General features: G+C 46.2%; 1 protein-coding gene across 1 annotated transcript in view; it reads left to right on the forward strand.

The window, feature by feature from the left end:
• Positions 1-1,556: 1,556 nt before the first annotated feature.
• LOC143862778 (PTB domain engulfment adapter) overlaps positions 1,557-26,704 on the forward strand; it is a 35,529-nt gene continuing 10,381 nt past the window's right edge. Inside the window, exons 1-2 of the mRNA XM_077373821.1 lie at positions 1,557-1,809; positions 24,274-24,355. Coding sequence (XP_077229936.1) covers positions 1,621-1,809; positions 24,274-24,355 — 271 coding nt within the window. The 5' untranslated portion in view covers positions 1,557-1,620. The remainder of the gene's footprint in view (positions 1,810-24,273; positions 24,356-26,704) is intronic.

The raw sequence follows: 26,704 nt of genomic DNA on the forward strand, positions 1-26,704 counted from the left end.
CCATTTTTTGAGATTTTCAGATAAAAATCACAATTTTTTGAGAATTTTTCCTAAAAAATTTTATTTCCCAAAAATATTGTCATGGCAGAGCACTAATTTATCTGATTACCTCTTCTAGATGATACGAGTAAAAAAATCATTTTTCTTTCCGTCTTTCACTGGTGTGGCAAAATTTGGTAAATTATCACTCCTATTTGGGTACTGATTTCACATCCCAGCAATCGAAATTATTGTTTTGTTGGAAACTGTTTTTTTTTAATTAATGTCTCATTCTCAGCAGATGGTAGCACAAGGACCATTCTATTCGGAATGATTTTCTTGGCAGGGCGTATATAATTTAGTTTCAAAAAAATGAATGGTTTGGATCATCCAACCATGTGGGCCACACCCAAAACTCTGTCTACTACTAGCACTCCTATCTTTTCGATCTACAATACATACATCATATTCTTTGTTCGGTTGGGATTATTGATTGCAAGTTCTAGATGTATTATTTTCCTTCCAAATCTCGATAAATTGTTATATTAAACCTATTTATATGGTAGAAAACTTTTATGTTCATCTTTCTCTTATGTCACCCAACTCAAATATAAAATCCTTACAATTGCACTACAAATATGTTTTGTTATTTAATCAACTTTCAATTTCTTTTCGAACTTAAATTACTTCCAAATCGTGCATAGCACGACTGGTCCCCTATAAAAAGGGCAGTGATACCCCACCAGACTCTACAACTGGTACAACACTTCCAAACCGGTCTCCCTCTCACTCACCAGCCCATCAATTGATTTTTTGAAATCTTTGAATAAGGTAGGCCCCACCATTTTTTTCAAAATGAACTGTAAGGCCCACACCACATGATACTCCAGACTGTCCATTTGATGGGCCACAACGTAAATAGGTTACTCCCCAAAATCTCATTTCCATAGGATGAACCTAGCCCTCCGATCTAAAGAGAAACTGTATATTATGGAAACCTCTACAGATTGGAGGGTTGCTATCATTGCATGTAAATGATTTTTGGGGCAGAACCTATTTACATTGTGGCCCATCAAATGGATGGTTTGGATCATCCTATGGTGTGGTGTGGGTAGTACAATAATATTAAGGCCCAATTGTAGGCCCCACCCATATTTTTCAAAATGAAGCGTATGGTCCACACGATAGGATGATCCATGCCGTCCATTTGCTGGCTGAAATGTAATTAGGTTGTGCCCCCAAAATCACTTCCACATATGATCACAACCCTCCGATATATAAGGTTCCATAATATGCAGTTTCTCTTTAGATCAGAGGGCTAGGATCACCCCGTGGAAATGATTTTTTTGGGACACAACAATGTGGACAGTTTGGATCATCCTATGGTGTGGGCCGTACGGTTCATTTTGAAAAACATGGGTGGGCCTACCTTGCTCAAAGGTTTAAACAAAAGAGGGGAGAGAGAGGAGGGGAAGGGCGACCGGTTTGGAAGTGTTGTAGGCTGTAGAGAGAGAGAGAGGAGGGGAGAGGGAGACCGGGTTGGACGTGTTGTACCGGCTGTAGTGGGTGATTTGATATCACTGCCATATAAAACCTCTGAAATCCATTTTTCTGTTAAATCTTCTGTTCCTAAAAACTCGAATGGCTTCCTTGCTCTTTCCTGCTCCTAAATCTCCTGTAAAAGGCAGAGATGAAGTCTATGTGGCTTCTATGCCTTTGAGAGCTACTGAGGGGCCTGCCCAGATGCTTATGTCCGCAGCTTACTCTCTCAATCTGTGGGATTTGCAGCACTATATGGTCATTGTCAGACCCACTTCTCCCCAAGCTAAGGTACTTTTCATTATCTCTTTTTTCATTCTTGTTCTAAATTAGGTTCCCAGTTTCTGGTTTACTTTGATTGGGTATTTTTTGTTCTTTTTCCTTCATGGGTCATCTTATATTTCAATCGTCTATGGTTTTTATTGTTTGATCAATGTTTCTTTTGATAGGATTCAACTTTTCATGCAATGGGTTTTTTGTCTTTCCTTTACTTTTACTGTTATTTTGCTCCTTTCTTTTTATTTCAGCATCTATGCTTTATGTTCTTTAGTTGGATTTATGTTGTTCCACTATATGTCATTGCATTCTCATTGAATTGACTTTCTTTTGCTCTATTCAGTTATCCCCTTAAGCAATTTCAAATTTTAATTTCGATTATTGAATTTGATTTTTCGTTTTTTGACGTTTTAGGTTATTTTGCTTTGTTTTGATAGGTTCTCCTTTTGTTCAGCCATGAATGATTTCTTAGCTTGAATTGGGTTCCTTTTGCTTCATTCACTTGCGAATTGCTTTTGAAACCCTACCATTTCATATTAAAACTGACATGGGTGCATAGCATGGCAATTTATGATTTATTTTGGTTGCTGCTGAATTCATCTTATTGCAGCTAGGTTTTTGTCATGTGAAGCAAATCCATGTTCTATTCGTATGATTAAAAAAAAAAATGTTCTATTCGTATGATTAAATGAAATCTCGGCCGTTGTAACATATGCTCAAACTGTTTCACAGCGTCTATCATCTCCTCAAATTTCAGGTAGGCATTTCTAATCTTACATGTTATATCCTATAGTGAAATAGACACCACCACTTCTTATTGTTCCTCATGTTAACATCGTGCAGTCATATACCATGGTCCTTGTGACTCTATTTGGAAGGCAATGGATGTGAAGGCTGGAAAAACATAAATAAGATAGTTAAGGACCAATTTCATATCTCAAATTGCTCCAAAAAATAAAACAAAACAAGATAGAAACTAATGTCTTTGTGCGGTTAGAAAACATGCACGCAGAAAGTGTACAAACTTTCCCTTTTGTGGGTTTTCAATTTTGTTAATGTCTTTGTGTGGTCCCATATCCCTAACTGTTTGGGCTGTTAGTTACATCACTGGATAACCTTGAGAAGACGTCCAATTATTCACCACAAAGATTCCATTACGGAGGGTGCTCCTCGAAGATGATGATATTGCAGAAGCAGATTCCATCGCTTCTGACAAAGAGTTGAAGGCCGTTAAGCTAACCTCGATGTCACCAACTTCTCAATTTGGCCTAGATTATGAGCTTGTTGTGGAGGTTATTGGCCCCTTAGCAGAACTCGAGTGGAAGGTTGATGATGGATCCACAACAGTTAACATGATGATTCCCCATTCTTAAGAAGAAATCATAAGGGAATAGACTAAGCACCATTATACTTGTAGTCCTCTTCTCTCTCATTGTTTTAGACTTATTGATTTGGTGTGCTACTTCCGAGACTTGACCTCTATTATCATTCAATGATCAGTCAAAGTATTCTCTATATCCTGTTGAATAAGGTCTCCTATTGCTTATACAAGCATGGGAGATATTTGTAAACAAATGGCATGGGTAGTTATCCGTTGGCCCACCCAGGGAGTGCTACATAGTGTGGACATCTTAATCTAATCAAACCCCACGAGTTGATGGGCTCTTCTCTTGCTCTTTCTTTATTTCCCTCAATCTGTTACAGATTCGTGCATGTTTTTACATGGTAACAGAGACTAGGTGATCAAGTTCCACGGGGAATCTCTATGCAGTTCAGCATATGTGATGGCGTCTGAATCCGGGTCTGCGATCGCGCGGTCGGTAGAGGGCCTCCGCGGGGTCTGCAATCACAAACAAAGGGGGTCAGGGGGTCCGGGGTGGGTCCCGGACGACCACTTCGACACCCAAGTCAGATCCTTCGACCAATCAATATAAAGGACAGCGAGAAGAAGAAGGGGTTTGATCAGGGTTACCAGGACCAAAACGTGGGCTCTTTTCTGGGTGCGGGAATGAGTGGGTCGGAGGGGACTAGCAGGGAGAGTAGGATTGAGTTCCTAATCTCCTCTGTTGTTGCCTTGCCTCTTTCTCCGGTTGTTCTGCGGGAGCTGAGAATGGGGGAAGTCTTCCTAAAAAACGTCTCTCTCTCTTCTTCCCTTCCCTCCCTTTTAAAGGGAGGTGCGCGTGCCTTTTCATCATTATGGAGAGAAAACCTTCCTTTGCAGGATTGGGCCGTCCCTCTGCTCCGCCGGCGCGCGTGGCTTTGCCGGATGCTTCCTTCCATAAATTGTGATGATGAGGCCTGGACAGTGAGAGGGCGACGCGTGGCGATATCCGAGAGCGACGCCGTTTTCCAACGCCTTTCTTCATGATGGTTAGGCTTTACTTGTGCATGGACGACACGTGGCGATATCCGAGAGCGACGCCGTATTTGTGTCCCATCATAACTCCCCCTTACTCCTTTGGTCCATTTGGATGGGCCAAGAGAGTAACGTTTCGTTCGAGCGACGTCATGATGAGGGCATTTATGAGGGCCCCGGAGTACGAGGAGACGTGCCGTTTTATTCGGCGGCCGTCCCCGGGAAGCTGTGGCGTCGTTAGCTGGGCTGCCTTGTTTCGAGGCACCAGGATTCCTTTCTTGAGCTTAAAAAGGGAAATTACCCTGGCGCTTCATTGTAGTAGGCGTTCTTTTGTGCCTTTCTCAACAACATGTCTGGTTCTTCTTCGCGAGTCAGGGGCAAGGCCTGTCTTCCCCAGGAATCGTCGAGTGACCCCGACTTGTCTTCCGATCCGGAGGAGGACCTTGCGGCTAGTCGGAAGAAGGCTAGGAGGAACTCGAGCCCTTCCTCGGGCTTCCCCCTCTTTCGCCTTTCCTCCCTGCCTAGGGAAACAAGTCGTTTCGGTCCCGTGTCGCCAGGGAGTGGTCATTTTTCTCCCGAGCCTATCGCCAGGGAACGGAACTGCATGGCCGTGTTTCGAGGATGGGTAAGGAAATCGAGGACCTGAAGCGGGAGAACGAGGCTTTGCAGAAAAATGTTCGCTTCCTCAATGAGCAGCTGTTTGAATATGAGGTGGACCCCCTGCTGGAGAGCTCCTGGGAGGAGGAGGGGAACCCTTCGGGAGAGGAGTCTTCTTCCGATTAGTCCCTGACCTTTCCTGTTTTTCTGCGTGTGTTTCTTTCTGCCTCTTTCCTATCGAGGATTTTGGGGCCTGCGTGCCCTGTTTCTGTTTCTTGTTTCCCTTTCTCTTTGTAGGCCTGTGGGCTAAGAGGATGTGAATGTACTATCTTTATGAATTGGTGCCGTGTCTCTTTGTGCTGCTTTTTCCATTTGTTTGATGTAAATTATCTTTGTTGTGAGGATTTGTGTCGTTCTGTCCGAACCTGAGCCTTTTCTTGGCGCTTTTAACTTCCTTCGCCTGTTGTGCTCGTGCACCGTGGCGCACGTTTTTCTTTGGTGGGACTGAGGTCGGGCCCCTCTGCTTGGTTTGTTACCTCCGGGCCCCTCCCTCTCATTTGGTGGGGAGGAATCGGAAGTGCTTTGTGATGGTGAGGTTTGGGCGGCGGGGAAGTGACACGTGTCGAATTCATACGGTCTTGCCGTTTCCCATCGGCTCTTTTTACGAAGGTTTGGCAGTATGGGTGTATGGGCGACACGTGGCGAAAGCTGAGAGCGGCGCCGTTTTTTTATGTCTCATCGTAATACTACTTTTGGTCCCTTTACTGGTCCAAGGGAGCAGGCTTGTTTACCTAGTTTAAGGAATATCGTGACGAAAGCATTTATGGGAGCCTTGGGGTACGAGAGGACGTGCCGTTTCGTCCGGCGGCTCCTTCCCGAGGAACTGCGGTGTCATTATGCGGTGCCGGTTGGCCATCCAATGGGCAACGGACACGCGTAGGCGAGTCGCTTCGCTTTCCTACCCGAGAGTCTTCCATAGGGTTTATAAGGAGCGAGTTCTTCTGCTTTGTATGCAGATTACCCTTCCGTTCCTTTCCCCTTCTTTGCTCTCTTTCGGCCTTTCTTCGGGCTCGTCGGAGATGTCGTCGTCTTTCCAAGGTCTTTCTATAAGTGGTGAGGGGAGAGTTGCTATCGAGGGGAGTCCTCCCAGTAGCCCCGAGATTAACCCTGACGGGTTGGGGCCTCGGCAAACGATTCCTGAGAGGAACCCGCCTCAAGGGCTTTCCCTGCGCTCTCATCTTCCTCCCCTTTACGAGAGGGAGTCCCATGAAGCTTTTGCTCATCGCCACCGCTCGTTCTTCTCTTATGTCCATCGTAGGGAAATGGAGGTTTGTAGCCGGATGATCGACATGGATCGAGAGATAGCGGCCTTGCGCGCGGAGAATGATTTGTTGAGGAACCGGGTGCGGTGGTTAAATGACCAGGCCCGATTTGCTGAGAATCAGCGTTGGGGGAGCTCTTCAGAGGAGGAGCATAGCGATAAGGAGCTTTTTGATGCGGAAAACTCCTTCAGCGGCCAGTCTCTCTGAGCTGGAGGCGGCGGGATGAGCAGGATTTTGGAGGGGGCTTATTTCCCCTCCCCCTCTCTTCTTTTTTTTGTTGTTGGGGGCCTTGGGGGCCCGGGCCTGCGTGCCCTTATCTTTTGTTTTCACTTTCCCCTTTTTGTAGGCCCGTGGGCCAGAAGGAAATAGTTATGAATGGCCCTTTTTTTTTGTGGCTTTTTACGACTTGTGTCTTATGTTTGCTTTCTTGCACGACCCGAGCCCTTGTCGCTGTGCTTGGTATTTTTTCGCTTGGTGGTATTGTACATTGGACCCTTGCGACGTGCCCCGAGCCTTTCCCGACCTTACGCGGCATTTTCCATCTTGTGGATTCGTATGCCGGCCCTTGTGATGGGGTCCCGAGCCTTTTGTCATCGTACGTGTCATTTTCCATCTTGTGGATTTGTATGCCGGGCCCTTGTGATGAGGTCCCGAGCCTTTTGCCATCGTACGTGGGGTTTTCCATCTTGTGGATTTGTATGCCGGGCCCTTGTGATGGGGTCCCGAGCCTTTTGCCATCGTACGTGGGGAGGGTTTAAGGATGGCTTGCTGGGGAAGTTACTTGGCGGTAGGGGTAGCGACGTCTTTTCAGTATGGCGCTTTGATTTTGGCTGTTCCCTTGAATTTCCCAATCGGTGCCACGTGTGCGCGTCCCATCGGATTAGAAAGGAAGGGAGATCAATCGACGCGTGTCGAAACCCTAGCCCTTTTTAAAGCCTTTTTGGGGATTTCATTCTTTGTTTTATTTCTTCGTCTTCCTCGGGTGAAACAGGCTTTCTTCCGCGACGATTTTTCTACGTATTGCTCTTCACCAACCTTCTTCTGGTGATTTCTGTGTCTTTTATTTCATCCGACATTTGATAGTTTACGATGTCTGTCGCGAAAAATGAGGCGGTTGTTCGTAGAGGGAGGGGGCGGTGACTCTCGAGATGTACAGCAGCCTACGGAGTTGAAAAATAGCTCTGGGGCCTCTGGATCATCGGTGGGGGCCGCTCCTTCGGGATCTCCTGTTCGAGTTTCTTCCGTTCGTGAGGCGGAGATTAGGGACATTCGGTCTGGTGCCGTTATTCGTCCCGGTCCGGGTGACGTGTTTTAGGAACACTTTGGGAGAGGGGGCGGCGAAGGAGATTAGGAGGGAGTTTCACATTCCCGATGATTATGGGATTAGGGTTCCTTCCTTTGCAGAGGGGGTGTGTGAAGGTACCACGGAGGAAGAGGTAGCTTTCTACGTGGAGGCTTTTCGGGCGGGGGTTAGGTTCCCGCTCTTGGGTATTATAGTGGAGGCCCTTGAGTTTTACCGGGTGGCCCCCTCCTAACTGGCACCTAATAGTTGGCGCACTCTCTTGGCCTTTGTGGCCAAGGTGGGTCTTCACAAGGTTCAGCCTACCCTCCCGCTGCTCCGGGCCTGTGTTGCCCTTAGTCCTCTGGTGAAGGGGGAGGACAGCTGGTTGTATCTGACCCAGCGTACGCAGGTGAAGATTGCGGCGAACTTGCCTTCTTCCATTAAGAAGTGGAAGGAGGAGTACGTGTTCATTGTCCCTCCGTCGGACGCTGGTTGGGGCTTTCCTCGTTCATGGAGGCGCTCCGTTGAGTGGCGAAGGAAGTCCCTCCCTGACGAGTCCGATTGTAGTAAGTTTGACTTGAGCAAACTCGTCTCAAGGGAGGCTATCGATGTTTCCGAGTTCCGGTGGGAGAGGGGTCTGAAGAGGCTCGGCTTGCTGGGAGCCACGGAGAGGAGGCTCCGCTGTACGGGTGAGGGAGCGGGGGAGAGTTCCGCCACCCATCGCGGTGAGCCTTTTTTCTTGTGTTTGTCCATATGCGTCTTAGGCATATTTTTTTTTGAGTTGTTGTCTTCCTTCGTTTTGAGTGGTTGTTGTTCTCCCGTTTTTGGCAGGAGCACGTCTTCTTCCGGTGATGCTGGTAAGGGGAAGGGGATTGCGGCGGCGCGAAGGGTCTGGTGAGCCACAAGAAGATTCCTTCTGATTTTATGGCCGTGGCCAGGTTGGGCCGGTCGCAAACGAGGCTTCCGGCATCCGTGCCGTCCAGCTCCTCTGGTCGAACGGTCGGAGAAAATGGGCGGCTAGGCCTTCTCCCCCGGAGTCGGAGCCTTCCGCCAAGAGGGTTGTCCCTTTTGGCGCTCGACAGGGGGATGCTGGCCGTGCGGCGCATCCTCCTGCCTTTACGGAGGACGTGCCAAGTCGGATGGAGGGGGCGGTTATGACCAAGCTTCTTCTGGAGCGGGTGGAGCTTCCTTCGCAGTGCTTCCAGGCGCGAGGAGAGCTATTTAAACCTGACTGGAAGATTGGCGTTGATGATAGCGTTCTCGCGAATCCCCGGGTTGGGTTGGAGCTAGGGGTGACAACCGCCCTTCCTGGCGACGAAGCTGAGTTAGAGGGCTTCGATCGTAGGGCCCTGGGGGCTCAGTATTTTCAGTCGACATCTTGCGTAAGTACCGGGTGGCCGGTTTTTCTGTTTGTGCTTTTCCCTTTTTGTTGTTTTTGAGATCGTAAGCTGGAAATTTTCTGATGGCTTGCTTTTGCAGTCTCAAAGCTATGCCAGGAGGATGGTGCAGTGCCTGCTCGAGGATGAGGCTGAGATAGGTGCTTTTGAGGAGCGAGTCCGGCAGCTGAGTGAGGACTTGGACAAGGCCCGGGCGGAGAAAGCGGCGTTTGATGATACTGTTGCTCGACTTCGGGCGGACCTCCGAACAACCATAGAAGGGAGAAGCCGTGCGGAGGAAAAATTTACGATGGCTCGCCGAACGCACGCCAGGGAACTGGCGAAGGCGCGGGAGGAATGGCGTGACTCCGAGGAGTTTCTCAAGGCTGCGGCCGCGTTCAGCGTGGACATTGAGATTGATGCTTTTGCTGAATGCCGGCGGTGTGTTCAAGAGGTCGATCCTTCCTTCCCTCTCGCTGATGCACGAGGCCGAGGGAGGTGTTCCGGAGGATCCGGTACCAGTGGAAGCACCGGAGTTGGTCTGGGAGCAGGTGGCTGCCTTGGCAGATCCTGTAGTCACTGAGAATTCGGAGGGGGCTCAGTGATGTCAGGATGCCCTTTGGATTTTATGTTTCTTCTTTTCTACGTTGGGTCTGTAATAACTTTTTGAATTCTCCTTCTTTTCTTCTCTTCTTCTTTCTCCTTTTTTATATACAATGTGCTCCGGGTTATTCGAGCCTTTTGGTATTTGAACTTCAATTTGATCGCCGAGAATATTTCTGGTGCACCCCGTGGGGCGTCTTGTTTGTGGAAGGACTATCTTCCCCTCGAGTGATCGGTTCGGGGTTAATGGGTCCCGCCTACCCTTAAAGGGGAGGTCTTTTTTTCATGGGGAGCGTTTTAGGGTACTTTCGGGGGGATCGGCCCCGATGCTACCTCTGTCTCACTCCCTGTCTTTTTTCATGGGGAGCGTTTTAGGGTATTTCCGGGGTGGTTGACCCCGATGCTACCTCTGTCTCACTCCCTGTCTTCTTTCGGACCCCTTATTCATCGTGGACCGAAAAGTGGAGATGCGCATGGCTCAAGTGGAAACGTTATTCCATTGATTTTGTAAAAGGAAATACACAGCCTTGCTTCTGGTAACCACAAAAAGGAAACAAACAAAACATTTGTCATATCTTAACAGAAAAACACGGATCTTACCCTACCTTTTCACTGGTAAAATTCTCGGAGGTTATCCATGCTCCAACTTCGAGGGACGGAGGTCCCGTCGAGGCGCTCTAGCTGGTAGGCCCCGGGGCGGAGTGCTCGAACGACCCTGTAAGGTCCTTCCCATTTAGGTGCGAGTTTCCCGGTGTTGCGGGGGTCAGATACCTCCGCCCGTCGCAGTACCAGGTCTCCGGGCTTTACCGAGCGCTTTTTTACTCGGGCGTTGTAGTACCGTGCCACCCTTTGCTGGTAGGAGGCGGTTCGGAGGAGGGCTTGCTCTCTTTTCTCGAGCACGAGATCGAGAGTGTTCTGGAGGAGTTCGGAATTTCCTTGCTTGTCATAATTCTCTGTGCGGAAGCTGGAGAGCCGATTTCTAGCGGAATGACCGCTTCGGCCCCGAAGGTTAAGCTAAAAGGGGATTCCCCAGTTGCGGTCCGTGGCATTGTTCGGTAGGCCCAGAGGACACTAGGGAGTGCTTCTACCCAGTTTTTTCCAGCTTCTCCTAGTCATTTCTTGAGGCTCTGGAGCAGGGTCCGGTTAGTTACCTCCACCTGCCCGTTGGCCTGCGGGTGCGCTACGGAGGCGAAACGGTGTTCGATGCTTAGGTTATCGCAGAATTTGCCGAACTCCGCGCTTGCGAATTGAGGCCCGTTGTCTGTTAGGAGCGTTCTTGGAATGCCGAAGCGGCAGACCACGTCGTGATAGAAGAACTACTCCGTTGCTTTTGAATTGGGCTTGGCTACGGCTTCAACTTCGACCCATTTGGTGAAGTAGTCGATGGCGACGTACAACATCGTGTGCCCCCCGGGGGCTTTTGGGAATGGCCCGAGCAGGTCCATACCCCACATGGCGAAGGGCAGGGGCCCTGCCATTGCAGTGTATGGGGTGGCCGGTTGATGGGGGGTGGTTGCATACCTCTGGCACGGGCTGCATTTCTTGACGAATTCCTTGGCGTCCCTGAGGATCGTAGGCCAAAAGTAGCCGTGTCTCACGATTTTCTGAGCTAGAATCCTGCTGCCTCCGTGGTCTCCGCAGATTCCTTTGTGTACTTCCCGTAGTGCGTACTCCGATTCGGAGGGTACCAGGCATCGGAGGTACGGCCAGGTGTACGACCGTTTGTACAGCCTGGGTCCATGGACCATGTAGTGGGCAACTCTCGCGGTTAGGCGCCGGGCTTCCAGCTTGTCTTCGGGTAGTATTCCGTCTTTCAGGCATCGCATGATGGGGTCCATCCAGTTTGGTCCTGGTGGAATTTGTAAGACTTGTACCTCGTCGATGCTGGGGTGGGGCAGTATCTCTGTGAGCACGGTGCCGAAGTCATGGGTTTCTTCCGAGGCCATTTTTGACAACGCATCTGCTCGGTTGTTCATGTCTCGTGGTACCTGGAGGATCTCAACTTCCCTCATTCTTTGTAGCTTTTCTTTTACCTTCTGGAGGTATCGCTTCATCCTGGGCTCTTGGCTTCGTATATTCCGTTCACTTGGTTGACGACGAGCTGGGAGTCGCTATAGACTTTCAACTTTCCCGCGCCGAGCTCCGTGGCTAGACTTAGCCCTGCTAGCAAGGACTCGTATTCAGCCTCGTTGTTGGAGCCTTTGAAATCGAGCCGGAGGGCGTCTTCTAGCGTGAATCCTTCGGGGCCGTGGAGGACCACTCTCGCCCTATGCCCCATTTGGCATGCTGAGCCGTCAACGTGCAGGGTCCAGTGCATCTCGTTGCTCCGTTCCGTTGAGTCTGGAGCCATGTCTTCGCGAGTCGTCTGTTCGGTGGGGCCCTCGCCATTTTCCACAGTTGCTGGTTCCGTGGCCGGGGCCGTAGATTCCACTATGAAGTCAGCGAGGGCTTGGGATTTAATAGCCGGCCTCGGTCGGACCTGTATGTCGAATTCTCCCAACTCGACGGCCCAACTTACCATCCTGCCCGAGGTCTCTAGTTTTTGGAGAATTTTCCTTAGGGGTTTATAAGTTAGAAGCACTATGAGGTGGGCTTGGAAGTAGGGGCGGAGTTTTCGGGCGGCGCTGACGACTGCGAGGGCAAATTTCTCTATGTTTAGGTATCGGACCTCCGCACCGTGGAGAGTCTTGCTCACATAGTACACCGGGTATTCCTTCTTGTTGCTTTGCTTGGCTAATACCGCACTTACCGCTGTGGGGCTGATGGCCAGATACAGGAATAGTTCTTCTCCCGGCTCAGGTTTGGCGAGTACGGGCGGTGTCTGGAGGTACTGTTTCAAGGCGTCTAGGGGTGTCAATTTTGGCTCGGGCTCGGAGGCTCGCTCGAGCTCGGCTCGAAAAAAGCTCGGCTCGAGCTCGGCTCGAATCCTTAACGAGCCGAGCCCGAGTTAGGCCAGGCTCGGCTCGGCTCGGCTCGTTAAAGCTCGTAAAGTAAAGATAATATGAAAAAGCAAAAATAACGTACTGATGGTAGGTGAGGGTAGGTATGTTCTGTCAACATCACCGCCAATCCCGCAAATCAAAGGGTTCAAAATTAATTTTTTTTCGTAATTGTCATAATTTTTATCATTTTTTGGTATTTATTTATTAATTGTCATAACATAGTACCTGTTCTTCGTAATTTTTCATTTCAAACTATATAAATCAGCTATTTTACATTTTCAAAAGTAATGATTACTTTTTTTTTTACTTTTGCTACGAACCTTTACCTTTGCTACCACCATTTGCCATATGCGAAACTCGATAAACCCAAGCTCGTGAGCGGCTCGCGAGCCTGACCGAGCCGAGCCGAGCCCGAGCCTGGTTCGAGCCCGAGCCGAGCCCGAGCCTGGTATTTGAGCTTAACGAGCCGAGCCGAGCCTGGCCAAGCTCGGCTCGGCTCGGCTCGTTTACACCCCTAAAGGCGTCGAATGCTTCTTGGCAGGCCGGGGTCCGTTCGAATTCTCGTATATTTTTCAGTTGTTTGAAGAAGGGCTGACATTTTTTCGCCTACTTGGGCATGAATCGGCCGAGGGCGATGATTCGCCCTGCGAGCCTCTGTACTTCTATCGCCGTTGTCAGGGGCTCCATGTCTAGGATGGCCTGGATCTTTTCGGGGTTGGCCTCGATCCCTCTCTGGCTAACCATGAACCCTAAGAACTTTCCGGAAGTTACCCCGAAGGCGCATTTTGCGGGGTTCAGCTTCATCCGGGCTCGTCGCAGGGTGTTGAAAGTTTCCTGAAGGTCGGAGAAGTGTTTGGAGGCTTAGAAACTTTTCACCAGCATGTCGTCAACATACACCTCTATGTTCCTTCCGATTTGCGTCTGGAATAGTTATTTACGAGCCGCTGGTAGGTGGCGCCCGCGTTTTTTAACCCGAAGGGCATAACGATGTAACAATAGACGCCCTGATCGGTAATGAACGCTGTTTTCGGGATGTCTGGTTCATGCATTTTCACCTGATTGTAACCCGAGAAGGCATCTAAAAAGGTGAGGAGCTCGTGCCCGGATGTGGCGTCGATGAGCTGGTTTATGCGCGGGAGGGGGTAGGGGTCCTTCGGGCAAGCCCGGTTTAGGTCTGTGAAGTCTATGCAGGCCCGCCAGCCTCCACTAGCTTTTTTGACCATGACGATGTTAGACAGCCACTCGGGGTACCGGATTTCTCTGATAAACCCGGCTTGTAGTAGCTTCTCTACTTAGGCCTTGATGTGAGTTTGACGTTCTACCGCGAAGTTCCTCTTCTTCTGCCGGACGGGTTTAAGGGTTGGGTTCACGTTTAACTTGTGAACGGCCAACTCCTTGGGTATCTCGGGCATGTCCTTAGCGGACCATGTGAACATGTCTTTGTTGGCTCTGAGGAAGTCGATCATCTGGCCTCGCAAGGTGCCTTTTAGTAAGGAACTGATCTGGACTTGCCTCTCTGGCTGATCTTGGGTTATGGGGATGGAGTCTAGCTCCTCGGCGGGCTCTCCTCTGATTGTGCGGGCCCGCTGCCGGAGGTCTTCGCTATCGATCGTGAAGTTCTCGGCCGGAGCGTTGGTTCCTCTTAGGCTTGCTGCGTAGCACTGGCGTGCTATCATCTGCTGCCCCCGGACTTCCCCTACTCTGGTTGGAGTGGGGAATTTCATCTTGAGGTGGGGGGTGGAGACGACCGCTCCCAAGTCTCTTAGGGCGGGGCGCCCTATGATGGCGCTGTAGGTGAAAGGTATGTCCACAACCATGAAGGTGGTCAGGATGGTCTTTTGGAGGGGGTACGTCCCGAAAGTCACGGGTAAGTCGATTTTGCCATTGACCTGCACCGATGCTCCGGAGAACCCGTAGATGGAATACTCTGTGGGTCCCAGCCTCTCTTGGCCCAGTTTCATTTCTTCGAAGGTTCCGAGGTGTAGCACGTTGACGGAGCTTCCCGTGTCAACCAGGATCTTTCCTATGTCGAAGTTGGCGACGACTAGCCTAACGACTAGTGCGTCGTCGTGCGGGGTTTGTAGTCCGTTGAGGTCTTCGTTGGAGAAAGTGATGATCTGATCTTCACGGGGCGGGTCTGTTCGGGCCTTTTTGGAAGGCATTTCCATGGAGAACACCCGTTCTGCATACGCCCGTCGACCAGCTGTTGTCGGCCCTCCTGCTGCCGACCCGCTCGTGATGATGTTAATTTTTCCGATAATGGTGGGTGGCTGTTCGCGGGCCTGCGGCTGTTCAGGGGGCTCTTCTTTCTCGGGGCGCTGGTGGCGGCGTGTGTCGTGTCTGCTGCTGGATCGGCGTTTGCTTCGGGAATGATGCCTGCTCGGGGATCGGTGTCGGCTTGTGGATCGGTGGCGGCTGCTGGACCGGCGCCTACTAGGTGACTGACACCTGCTTCTGGGCTCGTTGGGTGGGCGTTGGGTCTCGCGCGAGCTCTCGCCAGGGCTCCTGAGATATTGATTTAGGTGCCCCTCCTCGGACAGCTTTTCTAGCTGGAGGCGGAGGTGGAAACAATGGTCAGTCTCATGGCCGTGGTCCCCTTGGAATTCGCAGAACTTTCTTACAGACCGCTTCTTTGGGTCCGTCGCCATTCTCTTGGGGAGGGGTCAGGAGACCCTGATCTTTGATAGCCAGTAGGACATGGGAGAGGGGAACCTTTAGTGGGGCGCTTCCCAGTCTTTCGAAGACGGGGACGGTGTTTCGGCTCGCCTGTTTTTCCTCGGCCGAAGGCCTCATGACCCTTCGGCCGTCGTTGCTTTTTCTTTCACCAGGGCCGGCCTGGCCCTGTTCTCGGGCGCAGGCTTCTTCTGCTCGTACGAACTTGTCAGCCTTTGATTCAAGTTCCTGCAGGTCCCGGGGTGGCTTGAGGGTAAGATGCAGCTTGAGATTCGCGTCGGTGGTGGCATGCTTCAGTGTGGCGACCGCTATTTGGACGTCCATGTTAGAAAGTTGGGCCAATTTGGCGTTGAATTTTAACATGAAGTCTCTTAGGGTCTCGTTTCTTCCTTGTCGGAGGGCCAAGAGGGCGTCCGCTGGATCGTGGCGGAGCCGGTTGTTGGCGAACCTTGCGCTGAACTTCCTTTCGAATTCGTGGAAGGATGCGATGGATTCGGGCTCCAATCTCATGTACCAGTCGTTAGCGGTTTTTCTCAACAGGGAGGCAAAGGAACTGCACATGAATCCGTCCGACGCCCCTCGGAGAGTCATTACCCTTTTGAAGGTTTGTAGGAACTCGAGGGGGTCTGTACTTCCGTCGTACAGGCCGAAACGGGAGAGGTCTATCCCTGCTTCTGCTGGGGTTTTTAGGACCTTTGCGGTGAATGGGGATGCCGTTTCCCTCTCCCATTCGTCGAGGATGCAGTGGGCGTAGGGCTTTTTCATTTCCAGTTTTACCTCTCGGATTTGCCTTTGCAGGTCGGCTATCGGATCCATGCTGGGTGGTTCCGCTGAGGTTGCTACCTCTTCTGCTCGTGCTGGGGGCGGTTCCTGGAAACAAGCGGTCCGGGTAGGGGGAGCGCGGCTTAGCGTAGCTTGCTTCCCGTCATTTCGCTGGTGTCCCCTAGCTGCGGGGGGCAAAGGGCTATTCGCCGATGGGGACGGTGTCCGGCGAGTTGGTGCTCGCTTTCGCCGGGGATTACGCTCCCTGGCTGTTCCTCGTCGCCTTCGTCGCAGGCTTCCGTCAGGTCCTGCGTTGTCAGGGGCCTCCCCGGGGCCAGAGGGTCCGGCGGAGGCAATCGTTGGAGTAGTTCTCGGCGGAGTTCGTTGAACATTTCCATGGTGGGGACCATCTGCGGTGCGCTGGAGGAGGGCTGGTGTCGGCCCGAAGGGGGTGAGTTGGGCTCCCGGGAGCTTGAGGTGTTGGTTTGTGCGCGTTAAGCCTGGCTCCTGGTCATTACCCCTATTTCTTGCTGTTGGGTGTGGTTTCTCATCGCCATAAGGCGTTCAGTACTCGACGAGTCCCACGAATGGCGCCAATATGATGGCGTTTGAATCCTGGTCTGCGATCACGCGGTCGGTAGAGGGCCTCCGCGGGGTCTGCAATCACAAACAAAGGGGGTCAGGGGGTCGGGGTGGGTCCCGGACGACCACTTCGACACCCAAGTCAGATCCTTCGACCAATCAATATAAAGGACAGTGAGAAGAGGAAGGGGTTTGATCAGGGTTACCAGGACCAAAACGTGGGCTCTTTTCTGGGTGCGGGAATGAGTGGGTCGGAGGGGACTAGCAGGGAGAGTAGGATTGAGTTCCTAATCTCCTCTGTTGTTGCCTTGCCTCTTTCTCCGGTTGTTCTGCGGGAGCTGAGAATGGGGGAAGTCTTCCTAAAAAACGTCTCTCTCTCTCTTCTTCCCTTCCCTCTCTTTTAAAGGGAGGTGCGCGTGCCTTTTCATCATTATGGAGAGAAAACCTTCCTTTGCAGGATTGGGCCGTCCCTCTGCTCCGCCGGCGCGCGTGGCTTTGCCGGATGCTTCCTTCCATAAATTGTGATGATGAGGCCTGGACAGTGAGAGGGCGACACGTGGCGATATCCGAGAGCGACGCCGTATTTGTGTCCCATCAATATTTATTTCTCATACATCTTGAAACCCTAGCTCCCTCTATTCTTCCTTCTCTTTCAATTTGAAACCTAGTTTTTCCTATTTTTTCTAGTCTCTTTTCAAAACCCTACCTTTCCACTCTTTCTTTGTATTCCATGAATTTGTTTTTTCGGTACCATCTTTACCCTGTTTGAAACCCTACCAGAACACCTATTTTCATCAATTTGAAACCCTAGCCTACAGTCCATTAGAAACCCTAACTGCTCTTTATTCTTTACAATTGCCATTGTCTCTCAAAATCCTATTAACTCCATATTTCCTTTGAAAACCTCCAAATCCCAACCATTGACCTTCGTTGTCAATACCATTTCGTTCGACATTTCGTTTTGGTCAGTGGAATGGGATGTTTCAATGTTTCGACTATTTCAGTACGATTGATTTTTTTTTTAATATTTAATTTTTAAAATTTTTTTTGTAATAAATTAGAAATTATTTGAAAAATATAAGAAACCATTATACCAATCAAATTTAATAAAAAGAAACATTTTATTACTTAAAAAATTAAATTTAGTTCAATATATCAATGGAAGTAACAAAAATTAATCGTAAAACATGCTAAGAATGTTACAAACACGTCGAAAATCACCATTTGGAAGTAGGACAAACACCAAAATATTGCTGATATATCAACTATAATGAGAGTGTAGATGAGCGTAAGGAATTGAGAAAGATAATGTGTAGAAGTGAAGAAAATGAGGGCTTTGATGAATATATATAGGGTTTTGTTTGTTTGGGGGGGAAAAAGATGGAAAATACCTTTTAAATGGCTATAAAACAGTAAAAAAGAACATAAAACATGGGTAAAACAATCAAAAAGCAAAAAAAAAAAGGTTAAATGGTAAATTTGTTATTTTTTAAAATAATGAATTCTAGATAAAACGAGGCACTTTGTCTGAAATAGGGCTGTATGGATGAAAAATCCCAAAACAGACCGGATCAGAACGGTTTTTCAACCAATATCTTCATTACTGGTTTTTGTTTCATTTTGTGAAACGAAACGAAATATTTCATCCGTTTCAGATGAAACGGAATAGAATTGACATGGCTTTGACCATCTTTCTTTTATCCCTTTCCCACTTCACCAAAAATCACACCCCTTCGGCCACTTTCGTTTTATTCATTTATGATTGCATTGTCCTGCCCCCTATGTTTCTTCTCATGACTTCATCTTCCTCGAATCTATCTTCTCATAACTTTTCCCTCATTTTGTCTTCCTAACTTGTCACTATAAAGTTATCACATGATAACTCTTTTTTTTTTTTGTGGGTGTGACGTATTACACCTATTGCACATGCCCAAATAGTACTTGATTGTTTGAATGGTACCTTTATTGCTCATGATGAATACATTAAGAAAGGGGGAAGTTACTCTAATAAGAAAAGAAAGGCTATTTTCTAGGAAAAGTATCCAGAATATGTGGAACATTGACAAGAAATCAACTTATCATCGCATGGTTGAACTTATGATGCCTAGATATAGATCCAAATGGAGACATGAAAACATGAACAGAGATGAGAATCATCGTTTCCCGATGATTGGAGGGGAAAATGGCTTTGCCTGGGACTTGCAATTTAGAAGAAACTTTTTTGAAAGGGAGTTGGAGTGGGTTGCCCTTTTGTTGGGCGGAAAGGCAATTTATTCTATCTTTGGGTACCGACAAAAGAGTTTGGATCTGGTGCACCTGTGGGTATTTCAGCGTCAAATTTTTCTACATCCATCTCACTTATTGCACGGCATCTTCGCACTGCTAAAGTGGAGAGCATCCCGACTCCCCCAAGGGTGTGCGTTTTTGGTTAGTTGGCCACTTTGGATAAGATTCTGACAGTCGTTCACTTGTGTCATCGCCATATGTTGATTGTGGACCATTGTGCTCTTTGCATCGAAGCAGGTGAAACGATAGATCACCTCCTCTTAAACTGTAAGTTTTCAAGGGAGGTTTGGCATAGAGTCCTATACAGATTTGGCATTTCCTACGTATTCCCTGCCCGTTTGGACCAACTCGTGGATTCTTGGTCGTTTGTCCCTTGGAAAAAGAAAGGAAAAATTCTATGAAATGTGGCTTTACTAGCTACAATTTGGGTGTTGTGGAAGGAGAGGAAGGTTAGAATTTTCAAGGGTTTTGTTAGGAGCCCTGCCTTCATTTTTGTCAAGGCAATCGCTCTGACAATATCTTGGGTGAAGACTCTTCCGTCCTTTATCTTGCATAACTCTCAAAACACTTAGAATTTTCCAGTGCCGTTTCTTTCGTTCGAAACTAGACTTCGAGTCGCTCGATTGGGTACAAATTTCACTGAATTTTGAGTTGATTTGAATGACTTATGGCCGTTCTATCACGTTTCCACTTTCGGCCTTTGGCATGGTTGGAAGGAGGTGTGCTCAAGGGGAGTCAGATTGTGCGTGTCTCAACAATGGTCTCCCCCTCCTTCAGGCTTCCTTAAGCTCAACTTTGATGGTTCAAGTTTGGGCAATCCTGGTTCTCCAGGAGTGAGTGATCTTCTTAGGAACGAGTTTGGTGATACAATTTGGACTTTTTCTGAACCCCTAGGGATTTCTGACTCCAATGAAGCTGAATTTAGAGCGGCCCTTCAGGGTATTAAATTGTTGGCTCCTTCTGACTTATCGAAGGTTATTGTTGAGGGTGACTCCCTCAATGTCATTAGATGTTTGAATGGTAGAGGTAAGAACCCTTGGCGTTTCTCTAGCTGGATTGACGAGATCTTGGAGCGAGTTGGGGGTTTTGGCACTTCTTTCTGCCATATAAAACGTTCGGCCAATGCGACAACAGATAGATTGGCTAGGGAAGGAGTGGCAAGATCAGAATTAGAATTATTCGACTTCCTTCCCCTGTGATGGGGATTTTTTTTGAATGATCGCCAAATTTTATTAGAATAAAAGGGGACCGAGATGGTCAAAGTACAACCAAAAAGAGATATTAGAAAGCTAGAAAAACAAAAAGATGTTATGGGGGAAGAGAATAAAAAAAATCCAACTCTTCTTTCGAAACTCCATGTCTCGCCAAACTATTGGCTAACTCGTTCATGAGAAATGTACTGACACATAAATGTTTTTGAGGAAGTGTGGATTTATTAATAAAGAACACCAATGCGACAACCAAACAAACAGAGACAAAAAAAAGGGAAAAATAAAAGAAAATACTAGTAAACTAATATAAGTTACCCATCTCATGTCAGACACTCAAACTTGACAAAAGAAACACCAAAATTTGCCAAAGTTTACTCATACCCATTATAAGAGCGGGGAATTTTTATATTAGTTACAAATTGATTCTAGATTCTCTTATTGATGATCTTAAAGATGTTAGAAACTTCCATCTTTTATTGTCATAAGATATATCCAAGTGGATTTGTAAAAATCATCCATGAAGGAAACACAGTAGTGAAAGCCAAACATAAGCATAATCGGGGATGGTCCACTTAGGCCCTTACATCAAAATGCAGTGTGAATGGAAATAAACTTTTATTGCTACTAGGATAAAAGGTGGTTATATAATGCTTTGGCAACTGACTTGTTTTGCACCGAAGATCCATTATATATATATATATATATATATTGTAAGCTCATCTTTTTAAAAATGGTAACCAATATTATTAAAAATCAATAAAGACCGAGGAGGTCAATACAAAGAGAGTAGATAATAGATACAATAAAGAAAATAAGCTAACTAGATGGGAAGAAAATAAAAAATCTCTAGACCCTCTCTTATGATACCCTCCCTTGCTAATTTATCTGCCATGCCATTGGCCGTTCGCCTGACATGATGGAATGAGATATCAGATATGCCCACCCTATCGTGAATTTCATCAAAGAAAGAGGCAATCTCTAAGGGAAAGGATGTGATCCTGAGAGCCATCTAATAACATTGAGAGAGTCCCCCTCAGCCACCACCTTATTCAGGTCTTCATTCTCAAGGAGCTTTATACCTTGATGGAATGCACGTACCTCCGCTTCATTCGAGTCTGCATACCCCATGGGTCCCACACAAGCCCATCTCACAGCTCCATTCTCATCCCTTAATACTCCCTCAATACCAGATGGTCCTGGATTCCCCTTACTAGAACCATCAAAATTCAGCTTCAAGAAACCAGGAGTAGGGGGCTCCCACTCCTGTGCCACCTTTGGAAGAGGTGCTGAATCTAGACATATTTCCTTTAAACCAAACCATAAGTCGTAAGCCGACACAAACCTAAAACATGGAAGGATCTTCACCCAGGATATTATGATAGCTATCACTTTGTTATAAATAAAACAAGGCCTCTTTGAGTAACCTTTGAAGACCCTCACATTCCTCTCCTTCCATAACTCCCAAATGGTAGCTAGGAAGGCCACATTTCAAAGGATCTTCCCTTTTTTCCCTATGGTACATTTGCCCAACTTTCCAATAGATTGATGAGCTTGGCTAGAAATGCCCATGATATTCCAAATCTAGCGAAAGTCCTGCTCCATACCTCTCTTGCCACTTTGCAATGGATAAATAAATGATCAACCGTTTCCCATCCTCTATGCAAAGCGCACAATGGTTTATGATTAACATCTCCCGGGCTCTTAGGAAATCCAGCTTCTGTATTCTTTCAAGTCAAGCCACACAACCCAAGGCACCTACTTTAGTAGGCACTTTGATGTTCTAAACTTTGGCTACTTTGGAAGATATAGGGCAAGATACAAGATGGTGATAAAAGGACTTGACAGAAAATTCTCCAGATGAGTTTCAGATCCAAACCCTTTTGTCTCCACCTGATGCCTTAATATAGCATCCTTCAAGAGTCTCCGTTAACCTGTCTACCATCTCAAGTTCCCTATCGAAGAAATTCCTTCTGAAGATCAGCATCCATACCATCTTATTCTCCCCACGCTCAAAATAATCTCTTACAAGCCCTTCCTTAGCCGTAGCCAGAATGAATAGATCAGGAAACATCTCCTTCAGAGGAAGGGGGAGCACCATTTATCTATCCAGAATCTGATCCTGTTCCCTGAGTATACTCTGAATCTTACCCCTTGCTTGAACCTCATAGTCTATCCAGAATTTGATCATGTTCCCTGAGTATACTCTGCATCTTACCCCTTGCTTGAACCTCATAATATCCCGCCACACTGTCACTCCAGGCTTATTGAATTTGTCCTGTGACTCCCAGTGTCCCAACATGGTCACATACTTGTAAACACATTTTTTATTTGAACGAATTACTGTGTCCCCATGTTTGTCTTTTTTCATCTATCTTCTCTCCTTCACATCATTATGAAATCTAATTTTACAAATACTCAAAAAACATTGTTCCTTCTCCTTAATACGCTTTAATATTATAGGCAGAAAACGGGTGTACTCTATCAAACTAAAGAGAGACATGACATTGCACAGATCTAAACCACAAGTTGCTCACGAATATAAACATGAGTAGGACATGGACTATTAAGAGACTTTTTCTCCTCTAGCGAAGATGGCTACCATCTGTACTCTGATTGCTATAACATCAACTCATCATCAGACCTTATCATGGGGACCTCCAAGCGAGTCTAAACAAGTCCTCTAGGTCTTGATGAGTTAATGTTTCTTCCATTCCTATGGTACGTCTTCTTAAGATGTATCTTTATGGGTTGGAAATAGCCCCCACCCCCACATGCTTTTCATCAAATCGTCGCCTTAAACTATTCCCTCTTAATTATGAGGACGTCCACGGGAATGATATTACTCGTGTATGATGATCACATTATTGTCTCAAGAGATGATATATGTAGCATTTCTCTATTGAAGGCATTCCTTCAGTCTTGTTTCAAGATGAAGGACTTGGGCCGGTTGACATAGTTCCTTTGTTTGGAGGTCTTCTTTTCGTCTAATTGTGTATTTTAGCTAGTCATACCTACTATAGTAAGGATCTCGCTGAAATTTCTCATCTCACGGGCAACAACAAGACTGGATACTCCCCACGAGGTTAATGTTATGCATTGGCAGGATGGTAGCACTTCAATTTTGGGCCGATTCTTTGTTACTGTGGAAATGTAAGAAACAAGATGTGTCGAAATCATATGAAGAACCTGACTATTGTTATCTGTCTTATGCATCCAGTGCGATCGTGTGGTTACATACCCTTCTCGTCCTTTTTGGTATGCATATTACTGACCCACACCGCTATAACGACAACAGGAGTGCTATACAGATTGCTACCAATCCAGTTTTAAGGAGCGGATCAAACATATTGAGGTTGACTATCATTTCATATGTCAGTATTTCAACAGAGGACTAATCACTTTGCCTTGTGTTCGATCACATTATTACTTGGCAAATTTGTTCACTAAAGCCATGACTCTGACTCCTCTGATTAGAACATTGATGTTTTTTGACCCAATGCATCAATTTGAGGGGGACTGTAGACAATAGTGGAGATTTATGAGATATGTAAAATTTATTATGTAAGGGTAGATTTAATAAAGTTTGTTTATTTCAGTTATTAGCGACAGTTCTGTAAATGTAATGACTTTGAATGAATAAAGACAAGAGGGAGGAGAGTCGTGAGGCAAGATATGATTTCTCACTTGTATCATTCCAATCCTACATCCTTTTTTTCTTCTCCTTTCTCCTTCTTTCTCTTCTTCAATCCCTTCCCATCTCTTCATGACTAGGAGACCGCTCTCTTCTTATTCAAGCCACATTTAATGTGGGTTTGGCACCACTCTCATCTAAAACACAACATTGGGCCACATCAGATCCACATTCCTTGAATATAACAAGGGATATACGACTTGACTTTTATATAATTTCCTATTTTATGTATTTATTTCTTCCACTATTATCTCTAATTTGTCTACATTATTTGACTGTTTACAACTTTACATTGAAATAGCTTTCGTAAAACATATATTCAAATATAGAAAACGAAGTAGCATCTACCACTGATATAGGATGCATGATATCTGTACTTGCTTTCAGGTTATGCTGAAGGAAAATTCTAGATTTAGTATTTTCTTCACTACATATGGACCTTAGAGAAGAGGACAGATTCTAGAATCTCTGTATTAATTTCCTTAATTTGAAGTTTGTACTCATTTCATTATATGGAATGATACGAAGATATGCTTGTATCATGGTCATTCCAGAGAGCCCTCCTAATGTTGCCAAATTTACCAAAGTAGTGATATGTGTGTCATTTATTGAAAGAAAGGGGTATGTTGGTCATAAAAACTTCCATCTTTGAAAAGATGGCAGAATAAGGGGGCTTTTACGGACATCCTTGGCACAAATCTGTGTTCCTTGGTCCTTTCGTTCATTTTCATCATCTTTCTTCTTTTGGTCAATGATGAATATCTTGGTGTTAAACATAAATGTGTTACTTTTATAGGCCTCTGTTTTTGATTTTCAACCAGTGAATCCCGAGAACATATATGTGGCTCTAGCAGTTTTATCTCGTAGACGCATACCAGGTGAGAGTTATTATTTGGCTACCAATTTTTCAGCAGTACTTATATCTAAAGCATAATATTATTATGATTGGGTATGATTTTGGATACTTCATTGATATATGATGTTTTAAAGTTGAACAAGTAATTTGATTCCTATGCTCATTTCTTTTTAAGTGAGATGAGTTAATATTTACTATAGGCATCCTTATGATGTAAATCAAGGTTTGTAGAATTATATTCATCTTGTAATCCATTGAGGACCCTGCCGAGTTTCCCTTACCCTGCCAAGTTTCCCTTGTGAGAAAACTTTGCTATGAACATGCCGACTCTTTCATGATAGGGAAAATATTGGAAGTCTTGTATTAATAGTGCATTCATTAATTTTCACCTCTTACTGAAATTTCTCTCTGCAAGTGTATAGCAAACTCGAGCCCTTCAATTTAGTAATGTAACTATGATGACCTTTCCTGGCAAAATGTCTCTCAGTGGATGTAAACAAACCTCGCTGATATTTTTGCTAGCTGTAGTTACCACAATCCTTGCTATGTCTCCAAGGATTCAAATATCAGTTTTGATCCAGACTTCGGACCTCGTGGAAGTGGAAATGATTGTGAAAGTTTATGAAAGCCTATAGACATCTTGTAAAAATCACCGAAGTTTATTGAAGTACATGGAGATCATAGAAATTTAAGATAAAACTTCAGGAAATGCTAGAATAAGCACAAATCCTCCGTACCTAGAATTGATCACATACGCAAGACAACCATTTATAACCACCTTTAGACATGCGTTGTTGCATATTTTTGAAACAATAAGGTTAATTCTATGCAAAGGTAGTTCACAAGTCTAAAAGTTGATGATTGTGCCATTTCTTTTACTTTCCCACTTACTCATCTTATTAATCGCATGAGAATTGATATTTCCTGGATATTTTTGGTTATGTGGGTGATCAAGGAATCAAACTTTTGTCTTTGGTCCGTCCCATAGAAGAACGAAGCGGGGGTGGGGAAGCGCGATGGTATAGAAGAGTCTAAGGTTGGGAGCGTCATGGGAGTGTTAATGTAATATTTTCATCATATGTCTTTCAAAATTCAAGAACATGAGACATAGTAATTTTTAACTATCTTATATAATCTTTCAAAATTTAAGTACATCAAACGTAGTAATTCCTAACTGTCTTCATTTTCATGCCCTCTTTCTTCATAGCTTATGAAGATTTGCCTTCGTTCTTGCTCTAATGAAGTACTTTGGATAGTTGGAGGAGTTTGATGCAAGTTGGTGAGGGGGTTACTAATGGAGTAATAAGAGCGGGTTGGGAGCGATTTCCATCTCTTCGGGATCGTGCTCCCTGGAAGCTCCTTCATAAGGAGCGCTGGATCGAGGTTCCGAGTCGGGAGCGCACCCCGAGGGAAGATTCCTGCTTCTAAGGTCCATCCTTACTTCGGACTTCAGTTGCCACGGAAGTCGACACATGTCAGCCGAAATCGACATGTCAGTGGGAGCTTAAAACCACCTCTCTCTCTCTCACCTAGTATTTCTTGGGTGTTCCCAAGAGAGCTTGGTGCCCTCCTAGAGTGTTGACAACTAATCCTATGGAGGAAAAAAAGGAAAAATCCTATGGGTCCGTTCACTTGTTTTCCCGGGAAAGGAAAAGAAAAGGATGCTTGAGAAACTGACGTGGCAAAAGGAAAAGAAATCCCGAGAAACTGTGCAGGAAAAGGTTTCCCGCGCCTGTTCACTTGCCAATTAAACAGTGGTGGGAAACATAAACATAAAAACTCATTTTAAACCACATTACACTATTTGTCATAGTTAGAGGCCTAAAAAGCAAAGCAACAAAGTCCACAAGAAAACTAACTACAAGAGGAACTAGTCACATCAGAACTTGATGAGGCTTGGGAATCCATAGGAAGGTGGTTGGTCTCTGCTTTCCTATCTTCTCTGGGCCCACTAATGCCTTTTATAAATGCTCGAAGGGCAACCTGTGCTCATCCCTAGTACCGTATGACTGGTAGCAGGCTCCACTAAACTTGTTCACTTGAACATGACAGTCTTGCCAACTGTCATATATGCCTACCTGCCTTCCCTTGAATATCACATAAAATTTTATTTTGGCCATTACCCTGCAGGAATGCAATTTGAAACAAATTAAAGAAAATAAGATCCAAGTACTACTAATCACCACTAACATAACCAACAACAAACCAAACATAACGACCAACATAACGAACACAAAAGTATAATAAACACCATAACATCAGTTTTTCACCATAACATCAGTTTGTCACCACCAACATAACCAACACAAACCCCACATACCCATCAGCATAACCAACAAAAAAGTATAATAAACAGTACAACATCAGTTTG

The sequence above is a fragment of the Tasmannia lanceolata genome, unplaced genomic scaffold (genome assembly GCF_043159265.1).
Source record: "Tasmannia lanceolata isolate RefF3 unplaced genomic scaffold, GAP_Taslan_0.1 ptg000003l, whole genome shotgun sequence".
NCBI classification, from domain to species: domain Eukaryota; kingdom Viridiplantae; phylum Streptophyta; class Magnoliopsida; order Canellales; family Winteraceae; genus Tasmannia; species Tasmannia lanceolata.